Source organism: Limanda limanda, chromosome 13, assembly GCF_963576545.1.
Source record: "Limanda limanda chromosome 13, fLimLim1.1, whole genome shotgun sequence".
Classification (NCBI taxonomy): Eukaryota; Metazoa; Chordata; class Actinopteri; order Pleuronectiformes; family Pleuronectidae; genus Limanda; species Limanda limanda.
This window is the reverse complement of record NC_083648.1, coordinates 21248758-21262887: the sequence shown is the minus strand read 5'-3', so window position 1 is coordinate 21262887 and position 14130 is coordinate 21248758. Positions and strand designations below refer to the sequence as shown.

At 41.1% G+C, this 14130-nt stretch overlaps 1 protein-coding gene across 3 annotated transcripts in view; it reads left to right on the top strand.

The window, feature by feature from the left end:
- Positions 1-12900, top strand: part of slc6a9 (solute carrier family 6 member 9) — a 61456-nt gene extending 48556 nt beyond the window's left edge. For all 3 annotated transcript variants that reach the window (XM_061084045.1, XM_061084044.1, XM_061084043.1), the window contains 8 exons: positions 366-500; positions 601-704; positions 2783-3020; positions 3667-3801; positions 3880-3979; positions 5016-5116; positions 6009-6179; positions 7449-12900. In XM_061084045.1, the coding sequence (XP_060940028.1) occupies positions 366-500; positions 601-704; positions 2783-3020; positions 3667-3801; positions 3880-3979; positions 5016-5116; positions 6009-6179; positions 7449-7709 (1245 nt within the window). In that variant the 3' untranslated portion in view covers positions 7710-12900. The remainder of the gene's footprint in view (positions 1-365; positions 501-600; positions 705-2782; positions 3021-3666; positions 3802-3879; positions 3980-5015; positions 5117-6008; positions 6180-7448) is intronic.
- Positions 12901-14130: the final 1230 nt, after the last annotated feature.

The following is a 14130-nucleotide window of genomic DNA, read 5'->3' as shown; positions in this document are numbered from 1 at the left end:
CAACGAATTGGCCTCTTGGGGCATCGGCCAATATTTTTCAGCTGCTTGCTGTTGACTGTTTTTCGATTTGTTTCTTTTGTCAAACAAGTTGAGTGTTTCTCCACACTAAACACAAACAGTAATACTTTTTGTAGGAGTTGGGGAGTTTGGGTCCAGACAACACTTCTCTATTAACAACTATCTACACACACACACACACACACACACACACACACACACACACACACACACACACACACACACACACATATATGGACATTTATAACTTTGTAGTCCCTCTGGTATTTTGTTGTTGTGGAAACCACAAATTCCAATTGACTTCACCACCTTGTCTTGGGGCTGTGTGTGTTTGTGTGCGTATCCAGGTGGTGTACTTCACAGCCACATTCCCCTATTTGGTTTTGACCATCCTGTTCATCCGTGGCATCACCCTGGATGGAGCCGTCAACGGCATCAAGTACTACCTGACTCCGCAGTGGCACAAGGTTCTTGACGCAAAGGTAACACTCACGGAGACACAGGGATTAATCAACTGGAAGTAGAAACTGCTCTTTCTCTAACTTTGCACTAACTTTGACTGTGTGTGGGTTTGTTTTGCAGGTGTGGGGAGATGCTGCCTCGCAGATCTTCTACTCTCTGGGCTGTGCCTGGGGGGGGCTCATTACCATGGCTTCTTACAACAAGTTCCACAACAACTGCTTCAGGTTGGTACAGACTTATTGAGCAGCGCCTTTGGAAATACCTATTTGCTTTCTTGCAGAGTTAGATGAGAAGATCGAAATCAGTCTCGTGTTTCTATGGTAAAGCTACATTAATGTTTTAGCCAACTTAGCTTATAAGTTCCGTAAAGAGTGGAAACAGCTACCCTGGCTTTGTCTGAGCTCTATCCTGATATTGCTGGATTGTTAAATTCCTTCAAATATCACATGTTTTAGCTTTTAGATTTTGAAAGGCATTTGGAGATTTCTACAGTGTCTCTCTCAAACTAAAACTCAGCATTAAAATTCTGGTGGTACGATATACTGTGCCAGTGTCTGGCTGCTGTCGCCTGTGCGAATACGACTGAGCTCATCTTGCATCAGGCTCTGTTGAGAAGCAGTGTCTCAGCAACAGACCGCCATCTCATTATTTCCACTAATCATAGAGACTAGATGTGGGTAGTGAGGAGGCGTCGGAGGTGAGGTGAGTTAGGGGGAGGAAAAGGGATACAATTAACAATATTGAGAATCGAATAGAAGCGCATGTGAAAAGACAAGCGGAGCGAAGGAGACAGGTTGTTGAAAGGTGTGCTGGCTGTATGGCCGCCCCCCCAATGAGTCAGGGCTGATGGAGAAAGTGACCAGAGAAGTATAAAATACTCAGGAGCCAACTTCAAGGCTGCAGGTCTCAAACAAGAAGAAACTGGGAGGGAGAAGATGAGATAAGGTGGGACAGGAGGAGGGACAGAGATAGTATATATTTGGACGCGTGCAAAGAGGCTGGTCGCGCTGAACAGACAGGAAGAGAAGGAGAGGGTTGAGACAGAGTAAAGGGGGGGAAAGGGAGGAGATAAGGAGATGAGGAGTTGTCACTCACTCTCCTGAGCTCGTCCACACATCATGCTGACAGAGTGAGGGAGGGTGTTGAGGGTTTGGGGGTCGCAGATATAATTTGTTCCTCTGCCAGGAGCTTGGGGTTTTAGCTATCTGCGCACACAGCTGCACGGCGGCCTAATCAGCTGGCGGGCTCCACAGCTCCGTCCCCGAGGAGGCGCTCTGTGCGCTCCTTCTGCAACACCACCAGTTGGTGCACATGCAGGAGACGAGGCAGGAGAGGGAGGAGGGCAACCGACAGCAAGGTTATCAGAGTCGTCCTCTGTGATCAGGTCTGATGGGAAATAAGAGGAGAGGAAACAAGCGTAACCGCACGTTTCCCCTGTTAGATGTGAGCAGAGTCCAAGTGAGAGTTAGAGACAGAGTGAAGATTAGAGGTGCTCTAAACATATCCTCCTCTGAAACAGCTGCAGCCCAGAGCAAGGACAACACAATCAAAAGAAAAGTATAGAAGGTGTATATAGAAAAATGCTGCATCGCGATTGAAAATGAAAAAGCTTTTTGTTCCATTTTCCCTGCTTTCTACACAGAAATCACAGCAATTATCTGGCACTTTACAGACCTTGGGTAGATTAGTTACCTTTTTAAAAGAATATTTCATGGATTTACACAATGCAAGATGTCAGAACATCTCCGACTGTGTTCGTCAAATGAAAAAATGATTTTCTAGACAGTTGTCTGTAGGAGTGAGTTACTCTCATTTCTGATGCTGTTTTAAGAATCAGACAACTGACTCTTTCATATATTTAATCTCCTCATAAACAATTATTTACCATAACATACTGTAGATACACTGTCAAAACTACTGTAAAGAGCTTTGAGTGGTCATCAGGAAAAGTGCTATTTAAAGACCAGCTACTGTGTTGAATTGCTGAAAAACCAAAACTGACTCGGAAGAACAATTTCACCAGTTCATCTACACAAGTGAATTTGTATGAAGATGCAAAACATATGTAACGTTAGTAGTTTGATAAATAGGCAACTTAAAAAGATCTGATTTAACTCGATGTTTTACTATTTTCTTGACATTTTGACTTTAATCTCGTAATGCAAAAAAAATAATTCTCCTCTCCTCATGAGTTTCTTATGTATGGCTCCAATACTCTCGCCTGTTATAAACACATCCTGTTTTGTTTTGAAGACGTATGATTACCACTCAACATGTTTCTTTGTCTCTTTGCCACACACAGAGACAGCATCATCATCAGCATAACCAACTGCGCCACCAGTGTGTACGCCGGCTTTGTCATTTTCTCCATCCTGGGCTTCATGGCGCACCACCTGGACGTCCCTGTGTCCGAGGTGGCTGACCACGGCCCGGGCCTGGCCTTTGTGGCCTACCCAGAAGCCCTCACTCTGCTCCCCATCTCACCGCTCTGGTCGCTGCTCTTCTTCTTCATGCTCATCCTCCTGGGACTGGGGACTCAGGTGAGCTATTTCATTTCAGTTTGTTTTATTTAAATATTTTATGAAATCTGTTGTGTTGTTATTTCCTGTGAGTAGGTGATGATTACATGTTGTCTCTGTATGAACTGATAACATCTTCTCTTAGGACTTGTTATTCTTTTTTGGAGACTTTATTATAGCTTTCAGAGCACAGATTACAGCACATGGTACTCTACATTTAATGCATATCCTTTGTTGAAAATAAAGTTGTTGTTTTTTATAGCGCAGAGTGTAAGTGGAGTGGGATTTTCTCTGCACCTTTCTCCTGTCCTAACTTGACTCTGTGACATATTCCTTTAGGGTCAAGGAATAGTGAAATGATAAAATGATTTTTGACTTTCCCGATTGACCCTGTGTCTCAGTTGGCCTTCATAGTCAGAAGGTGTTCTAACATATTTGCTCTCGGTCATGCTACAAAAGTTTATTTTTGAATGTTCTAGGTGAATATCCTCAGATGATTAAAATCCTCTTCCTTCAAAAATGTTATCAGCATCAGCTCTATAAGGAGTGAGTCAAGGTTGATTTCACAGAAAAACAACACCTCAAGTCTAAATATTATTTTATGGCATGTAAAGAGGATTTTGAGCTCTCATGTTAAACCATACATTTTTCACCCCTCTTCTCTCAGTTCTGTTTGCTGGAGACCCTTGTGACGGCCATCGTTGATGAGATCGGCACCGACTGGATCATGAGGAACAAGACTGTGGTCACGCTGTCAGTGGCCGTACTTGGATTCTTACTGGGAGTGCCACTAACGACACAGGTAAGTCCCACTCACACCGAATCCAGCTTGTGTTCATTTCATAGAGATGCACCTTTAACTCTTGTTTTCTGTGTGCAGGCAGGAATCTACTGGCTGTTACTGATGGACAACTACGCTGCCAGTTTCTCGCTGGTCATCATCTCCTGCATCATGTGCATCTGTGTCATGTATATTTATGGTGAGGAGGGAAACAGACTGAGTGTAGGGTTTTGTTGTGTGCAGGGGCAGATCTGGGGGTGGATCCAGGGGGGCACTGGCCCAAGCTGAAATCTGATTGGCCCCAGAATTGCACCTGTCTTTGAAAAACTACTCACTTACTGACAATAAATATGACAATTCAAATGCATGTTTATTATGCAAATTATTGGCCCCTCTATGGCCCGTAATTTAGAAAAATCCTAGATCTGCCACTGGTTTTGTTCTAACATTATTGTAAAAAAAAAAAAAAAAAAAAGCCCAGTAGTTTTTAATTATCTTATCTCTGTGGATAGGGGTTCATACCTTGACATGATGAATCCGTACAGAGAATTAGAATCAGCTGTCCCAACATCAGCAGTAAATGTCACGAATGAAATTCTCCGACACCACGTCAGTACATGATTTCTACAAATTATTCATTGAAGCTTCCTTGTTAACTCACCATCATACAGCCACATTCATTGTGCCACAGGCAGATGTACTAATTCCTAGAGGCCTAAGGAAATGTATTCAGTATGCAAGATTAGACAGAAACCTTCTTTCTTCTCTTGCGTCTCCTTTCCTTTTGTACCTAGAATTTACCGACTGATATCATGAGCTACTTTTGTCTTGGAAAAAACACATCTTATATTTATTTAAAGTTATTTTAAACTTAGAATCTTGCTTCTTTTCATTTTTCACAAGTCCGGCCTACGGTAGTTCATTTAGTGAGCTATAGACGTCACAGACCAGCCTGCTCACTGTGACTGCAGCTGATGACTGACAAGACCTTCCTGAGGAGCCATTATGCAGATTAGAAATTCATGTGTGATATAGTAAAGCGCTGAGGGGATGTCACCATAGAATCGTTGTGTTAAAAGAACAGTACAGACCATACACACACTTTCCCTACTCCTTCCTTTGATCACATTCTATATGTATGTATTGAATATCATTATTAAAGTGTAAAATCAGCACTTAATTGATGTGCACTATGGATATAGGTGGATGACAATGTTTTTGTTTTTTCGCCGCAGGTCACAAGAACTATTTCAGAGATGTTGAAATGATGCTGGGTTTCCCTCCTCCTCTCTTCTTCAGGGTCTGCTGGAGATTCGTCTCCCCCCTTATCATCTCTGTATGTCAATACACACACACACACACACACACGCACACAGCAAACGATCACAGCTCTGATCTGGGCCCACAGTCACATTGATGGAACCTGTGATTCTCACTGTTTCAGTTGCATAAAGCTACAGTGTGCCCTTCAAATAGATTGGGACTTTGTTGCAGGACAGATACCACTCACTGGTTTTAAAGGATTGTGAGGTTCTTAACTTTAGCTGAGTTGCTGACACATTGTTTGGGACGTGGCCTATATTTCAGCTGCCATCACCACTAATCTGTTTGGCTGCTGTTTGGCCTTGTTTCCAATATAAACCTCTAAAAGCAAATCTTTCTGACTGGGAAATGGACACATGCAGCCGCTATCAATGGTATTTCCCAAGCAGGCGCATTAGTCCACTAAGCTGCTGGGCAAACCAAGAAATTCATTGTTGTGGATTACTAGTCAGACTTCAGGCACTTTTGTTCTCTCTTTCATTTCACCACACAGATTAATGCCCTGCTCTCCAGGGCCTCTGCTAGAACTGTGACCAAACTGCTGCTGGCGACACTCAGGATTTATAATTATATTTATCTGCTACGTGTAAATAAAAGCAAGTATGTAATGTGTTGCTGGCTGCTGATATTTGACCACTAAAGTTTCCTGTGTCAGGAACATCAAAACATCGTCAGTTGTACAGGAACTTTTTACTTTGAAAGTAGCAACAACATTCATTTTTTACACAAACTGTGAATAGGATGGGGCCACATGCTGAATTGTCGCTATCTTTATTAATATTTGTATGCCTTTGCCAAAAACTGTTTACAGATCAATTTAAATATCCATGTATTTTGAAAGATGCTTTGAATTCATCACCGTCTACTCTGCTCAGTCTCTCTCTCTCTCTCCTCTGCTATTGTAGTTCATCCTGATCTTCACAGTGATTCAGTACAAACCCATCACCTACAACAACTACGAGTACCCCGGCTGGTCCCTAGGTGTAGGCTTCTGCATGGCTATGTCCTCGGTGATTTGCATTCCCATCTACGCCCTCTTCAAGATCTCCAGGTCACCAGGAGCCACCTTCAGAGAGGTACCGCCCCCTTCCACTGAATGTCCAATCAGAGAGTTGCCTGAGCAGTCCTCACTTTGATAAACATTTCAGTCCTTTGACTGATGATTAGCTGGCGAATATGTTGTCAAGTAATGCAAGAAGCATGATGGCTACACAGAGAGGTCTATGAATTTAAATCCAACTATATAGTATATACTGTATATAAATACATATACTCAAATATACATAAACAAAGTGTAGAGTCCATATTTTACTGATTTATTTATTAAAATCTTTTTATATATGATCACATGGCTTGGAGCACAAATAGAACAATGGGGCACAGCAAGGCTGAATAAATGTTACTTATACAAAGCAAGGACTTTCCTCAAAAAGATATTATAATATAACCTTTGGTTTGTCTGATTTGAACTATTTTAAACATACGTGGGCGGTTTGGATCAACCTTTGGCAGACACTTTTCCCTATAATTGATAATGCTTACATTCAAACTAAATCTGATATTCATCTCCCAGACAGTTGTCCTCACAAAGGTCAAAGATCCTCTGATTTCTATCCATTTTATCCTACAATCACCTTCAGGACTCTGGTGTTATTCACTATCTAAACAAACCTCAGTCAAACGCCTCTTTTCTATCCGGTATATCGACATTTTGTAAATACGTGTAGAGCCCTACCTGATAATTTTGGTGTAAAAGACGTATGAGTGTGAAGAACAATTTGGAGTTTTGTTACCTCCACCAAGGTTTTCATCGTCATTTGTCTCTTAGCAGGATTAGACACAAAAAAAAATCATTTTTTTCCCAGGGAATAATTCATGGGTGTTGATGAGTACAATTCTGGCATATTTATGGAACAGATATCTATGAGTATTTTAAACTTGGTGAGGCCTGATTGAATCTAAGGGGACTATTGGGGCTTGTAGGAGGTATGTGCTCTACATGGTGACACTCTAGTTAATGAAAGCATTTGAAAAAATGTTTTCAGGTTAAAAGTCCTGTTGACACTTGAATTTTCACTAAACGCTGAAATAAGACGAACTACTGTAGCATGAGGAGTGAAAGATAAAAGCCGATGAAATGTCAGTTAATGAACGCATCTATTGACATTATCAAGTGTTTTTGGAGCTGGTGTTTGATATCCTGAACACTACTACTAACTCAGTCCTGAGTTGATGTGATTCATCTTTCTTCGGGAATTTTATCATCATCTAAATGACTCCCCAAAGTTTCTCTTCATATTGAAGCTTCTCCAAATGACGTGTTCCTCTTCGTCTCTCTGTCTCAGCGGTTGAAGTTCGCGTGCCGATGTGATCCATCTTGGGGCCCTGCCCTGCAGAAGCACCGGACAGGCCACTACGCTCCCATGGCCTCTGAAGACGCCGTGGATTCCTGTCCCCTCAAGGAGAAGGAAGAGCTGAGGGAGGAGCAGAAAGAGGAGTTGAAGGAGAAGGAGGAGGAGACAGAGAGGAGAGATGACATCAGTCTCACCATTCAGGGGAGCAATGGCTCCACCAACACACAGAACACCCCGAACCCCAGTGTATAGACGGCACCCCCCATCCCCCCCGACTCTGTCGGCACCCCATCCATCTCCTCCTTCTCTTCCTCCATTTTTCCTTCCTTCTCCCCCAACCTCACCCCACTTTCCCACAGTCCTCTGTGGGGGAGATCCCATTCGCTGGAGACCTTTACATATTGTAAAGGCTTATTATTTCAATCCTAACCTCTTCTCTATCTATCTGTGTGTCGTCTCGAGATAAGCGAAGAACAAAAAAAACGAAAGGAAGAAAAAATTGGGTCATCATCCAAAAGATTAGTGTGTCTGTAAGTGTGAGTTTAGAGTTTGCGTGTGTGTGTGTGCGTGCGTCGTTTGTGTGTGTGTTAATTTGTCTGACACAAATTGATAATGCAGTTTGTTTCTCCTTTCTCCCTTGTATATGTCACCTGCATATGCAGTCGGAGTTAGAGTAGATTGTGACGCTGCATGTGTTTGTCGTGTGCATGCAGCAACATAGAGACACACACTGTTCTCCTTTATTCAGTTAGTCAGGTCTGTTTGTCGGGGATCGTGACGTTCGAGCGGCGGTGATTTGGCGGCTGGAGACCTTGTCGTGGTGCTGTAACGTAGAGAAGGAGGGTGAACTGTGCCTGCACTGGCCATTTATAGTGTGATGATGCTGAGGGATGGAAGCAGTCTCAACTTCATGACCAGAAAAGAGACGGAAACACTCGTTCACACACTCTCACACTATTGTACATTTTACAGCACACAGTGACCTCAACCATAGTTGATCTCTGCTTGAGACTAAGCCTCTTTTTTTTTGTTTTTTTTTATGCTGCTCCTTCTTTAAAAATAGGTTCTGCAGAGAAAAAATGTTTTAACACCCGAGATGGCGACTGACACTTAGGGCTGTTATTCCGTGGAAATTTCCTCCATTTTTAACTTTATCTTTTTACTAAAGCTGCTTAAAGGTTGAGAACTCAGAGAAACGTCAGTGAACTTCAACTGTATTGTGACTCTTTCACACACACACAAATACACACACACATGCGCGTACACGGAGCATATTTGTTCCCTGTTTTTTGTCAGAAGGGATCCCATGGCCATTTCTCAGGGTCCACGCGAAGTTAAACTTAATGGTTTGTAGTCGCTCCTCACCTTTGGAAACCATGTCTCCACTAAGGTGGCCTGTTAAGACGCACCTCACTGTCGGAAAAATCCCAACACACACATACACAAAATAGGTGGATGCAACTCTAAATCGAGAAGTGCCATCTCATCTTGAAGTCTTCCAGGCATTCCTTTTTTGGATGAAATGCATCTTGGGATGTGGCCTGTGACGGAGGAACTCGGGCTGGACGAGGTAGCCGGTGAGAGGAATCACAGGTGTGTTGGAGTGTGTGTCTCCCGTGGGTCGTAGCAATCCGCCCCCATTCAGGCATGTTACCAAAAACATTACCTACATGTTACCTGAGTCCATTCACATGTTTTTGGTAACATATGTTCCTAGAGACTGATCTGGTGTCAGCCTCTTACCGTCAGTGGAACCTTTAATGTATTTTACAGACACTTGTTTTTAAAAGCTCTGAGCCAAGCTGTGCTGCGACGAATGGAGGAGGCAGTGAGACGCAGCTGGTTTCCAGAAAAAACGTAGAATAAAGATCATCGCTGAATTATTGTAGTTTGAAATCTAGCTCATGTAGTATTGTTCTCTCTGTAGAATTCTCCTTTTTACCTCTCATTATTGTAAAGTAACTTACTAAATAATTATAAAGACAGCATATGTTTATTTTGTACAAAAAAATAAAAACAACAGAGTCATAATTAACCATGTTTACCATTCCTCATCTGTGAATTGCTTTGTCGTGGTGTCTGTTGGGGAGGGAGGGGCCGATTGGATGAAAGTTATAGTGTTGGGATGACAGAGGTTTATGTTGGTATCAGGTGGAGTAAATATCTCTCATCTGGACAGCTGGTTTGGTGATTTTTATCTGGTGCCACATGTTTCATCCTCAGATTTCCTGTTGGACACCTGCTCAGGTGGTAGTGAGGGGCAGTTTGCTTGTCAAGGAGGGATTGTGGTTTTGGGGAATGCATCAGTATTTCATATGCAGCATATTTATGTGTAGGGAGACTTGAAGGAAGAGTTTTTGAACAGTCTATGCTTGTTTGCCATTTTCCTGAGAGCCATTTGAGGAGATCGCTACCACTCGCATAGCTGGAGCCAGAAGCCGGTTAGCTTAGCTTAGCATGAAGACTGGAAACAGGGGCGAAGCACCTCTAACACTCAATGCACATGATATGTCTTGGTTGTGTCCAAAGTCCACCACTCATCCACTACCCCCCACTGAGACCTCTATGAAGAGGACTATAAACTACTCTGCACATTTTCTCTGTGCTGGTACTCATGTCATTGTCACAGGGTTATGACGTGCATCAAAAACAATAATACAGCAAATGGAAAATTCCTTGAATACATGTTTAAAGTTTATTTTACAGGTAATGGGAGTGCAATGTATTATGGTATATATATATATATATCAGTTGTACAATCAGTCCATTACATAGGGTATAAATCATTATAAATACAAACTACACATTGGCAAACTCACCTCTACAGTAGACTATGTGGTTTATAGTGAGTGATGGCCACAGTTCATGTTTTTTAAAATTGCACAAAAAGAAAATACAGCTGGTTGCCAGGCAACTGGTCCCAGCAAAGGCACAGTCAAGCACAAAACGTCCATAACACGGACAATTGTGTCTGAGAGTATTAGAGAAAAAACCTGCGCAGATGAAGACGTTGATGTTAAGCACATAAACACAAAGCCTGACGAACACAGTGGGCATTCTGAAACAAGCACAAACCTCTACCAGGTTCTTATCAGGCCTTTGTTCAGGAAGGTTTCTCAGATTGTGGCTAATCCAATAGATGAAGAATCGTAGCTTTGGTCTGTATAGTTCGTCTTCTGTTTTAACTGTCAGGTTCTGACTCATCCAATAAGTATTCAAACGACACTTGACGTATGTTGTAATGGTGTTTATTTTGTATTAGAAATACAGTGAAACCAGGTGCTCTATTAAAGGTCAGGTTGGTTAATTCTTTCTGAAATTTTTGATCATATTTGTTGAAATCCTCTCCATGTCCCGAAAGCCGGTGTCTGCAGGACTGTAATAAAGACGACTGAAGGAAATCCTTGACTGGTGTACTGGCAGTCAGTCAGTCAGTGCACATTCCTGTGTTTTGGGGGGTGTAGCATTGACAAGAGCGCTGATGGGTAGGGGGTGGATTGCATATAGCTTTTCCAGGATTACCATCCCTATCTTTAAGACAATAATACCTTACCACCGTCAGCTAATCTAAATACATTGGGTTGCTTCTTCTGAAAACGGCATCAAAAAATCAAAGTTGGCTCTTGGAAGCTGGAAAAAGGTGAACATGTCATCCTGTTGGGACAGCCTGTAGTTCAGCCCGTTTCCTGTTTGTGCCTGTTTCGTGTGGTCATGCTGTCGTAAGTGAGGCTTAGCCGCCGTGTTAACCATCTCAATATATCCCAACCCTCTCCATCTCTGCTGGCCCCCACATCTCTCCCTCCCTTTGTACAGTAATGTAAAAACAACATATAATTGGACTGTGTGTTTGTGTGCGTGTTTTACCTTTACTTTTGTTTTGGGGGATGGATATGTGTTTTTTTGGGGGGCGGGTGGGCACTGTTTCAATTTTTTTCCGTTTTTGATTTGTCATTTTTCTCGTAGTGTGATGTAGACGAAGTCAGGTGTATTGTGAAATCTGTGTGTAGTGGATTAGCTCTTACTGCTGAGCCTGCGCGTAGAGCAGGCGTGTAGTGTCACTATTGATGTCGGTGTACCTCTAATCTATCAGAACTAGCCATGTCCTACTCTGCTAATAATCTACAGTCTGTCTTTTAAGAGAGAAAAACATTTTGTACTAAAAGAAGAGAAAGAAACTACATATTTTATCTTTGGATTTTAATCATTGTTTACCCATATTTGATGACACTACTTTTTTGTTTCGTTTTTGAAGTTGTATTCATAGAAGAAAAAATAAAAATGACGCCAGCTGATACTAAAAGCATTGCCAAACAAAAAGCTTTGGATCGAAACTTGAACTACAGAAGAATGGTTGTTTTTACTGTGAGCTCTGGTGTAGACGGCGGCTGCAGCTACATAACGATGCTTGTTTTCTTTCTTTTTTTCAACAACACTGTTACATGTACTCAAATGAAATATTTTACACAGTGCAGTGCCACCAGTCGCACATTGCTGCTTACCTTTACATAGCCTGTGGCCCTTAAAATGAACAGTTTGGCTTTTATTTCTGTGTAGCTGTTAGAAAATGTTGGAAAATGCGCAAAATCAAAACACCAAAATTACTCTGCAACCAAGACTGAATCAGTATCAGGACCCATGAAGTCACGTAGTCAGCTCTGATGCATAATACCAGAGCATGATTTTGTTTTATGTAGCCGTTTTAACAAGTTATGTGTATCAGACGAGGGTCGTGTTGCTATTTTAAATTGATCTATTGGAAAAGTGAACCACTGATTATTGTGTCAAGCTACCAAAACAATAATACCGGACTCATTTGGCCCCTTTAAAAAAAAAAGACTACACGCATGAAGAAGTTAATATTCGACCCATTCGCTCACTATCACCGAACAACATAACCTAACATGAAAGTCTGGACCACTTTTTGCACACCTTCTCCACTGCACTAAAAACACAAGTTTACCTTGTTTCTATTACAGAATGTTACCTCTTGAAGTTCTTACTACTGCTCATATAATAATAATCTCAGCACTTTAAAGAAGTATTTTCTTTTTTTAAGCAACAAGAAAAGAAATATATAATTACAACAATTATTCACATTTTCATTCTGGTGAAAAAAGCAGTTATATGATACATGTCTTCTTTCAGTGGTGTGGGTGAAAGAACCAAGTCCAAGTGTCAGTGGACAGACATGCTGTGTGGTTGCTATGCCAATGTAATTTTTTCTGGGAGGAGAGGAGAAAGAAAAGCACAAGTGAGAAAAAGAGAACACAACTCTTCTGGTACCTTCTATCATATCTATCTGTCTATCTATCTAACCACGTCTGTTCTTCCTGTTCTTCAACCTTTAGGGCCAAAATCCATTGAAAATGTCTTAGTCCTGTCAGCTGTATATCGTAAAACTGTTGAATTACAAAATGGTAAATAAAATCTATTTTAAAGATCAGTCTGCTGCAGCGTCCTTGTGTTGTGAGACGATTGTTTTATACCTTTTAGCTTCATAACCTTATCTCATACCTTGAATCCCCTGGGAGTGCCAACTTATTACTATCATATTATATATTTATTTCACTGTTCATCTGAATCAATGACAAAAAAAATTAATATTACACAAATTTCAGTGTTCGCAGTGTTATCAGTGTTTTTCCTCATAAATATTGAAAACATATTATCATTTTAACCTCTTCAATTTAGTTAGATTTCCTGAACCATCTTAAATTTTAGAGCAAGACAATTATTATTGATTTTAGAGTTTCAAGCTCCGTGTTGTCTTAGTTTTTTGTGATTTTGGGGTTCATGTGATAAAAGTCAGAGTGTATAACTTCCGAAAGAAGAAAAAACTCAATGCTCTTCTTGCATATTAGGAGCTGAAGTCATTCAGTAAATAAGCATTCCTTGTTGACTGCTGGTGGTTGTGTTCACTCGCCCAAAGAAAGGTCATCTAATGATTGTGTCCTTACACGACTCATACAGGAGAGTCTGCGGAAATGAAGTGAAATGGTGACATTAACCTGTAATTTCCTCCCGTGGCCTCAGGCTTCCACTGTTCATCAACAGCTGCATCGTTTCACTTTAAAGTGAAGCAGTCTCTGGAAAGGAAAACATCCAAGGTCCTCCAAGTTTAATAAAAAGCCTTTTAATATATCAAAATGCTCGTAAAGCACACATCCAGGCTAAAAGTCTTCAGTCAGGGTGTTTATACATACAAAATAAATACAAACACACACCTGAAAAACTGACATTACTAATACAGAAGACAACCAACCAGGAGAGATGTTGGCCCATGTTGAATAAATTAATAATTTATTCATCATTATTTGAGATGTACTTCCTATAATTTCATGCAGTTTATTGTACAGCCTCTAACAGCCAGATTGTTTCACCGTTAGTTTAATGCAATCGATATACTTTGTAGTTCACTGTATAGATGTTGAACAGATTAGAATAAATTTAATCTGTGGGGGAAATAGACACATTGCAGATGTGAGTCCACCCACACTAAGCACAGCAGCAGCAGTTTTGTTTAGCCCCACAAGGTGGTGGTAGAGAGACAGTTATTTTTAAATAAAACAAACAAAGATTTACAATTAATGTAGAGAATGTAATATGAACAAAAACGTGTTATACATACAAACCTAATCCTATTCCAATATCTGATTAAATAATCTGTTTTTAC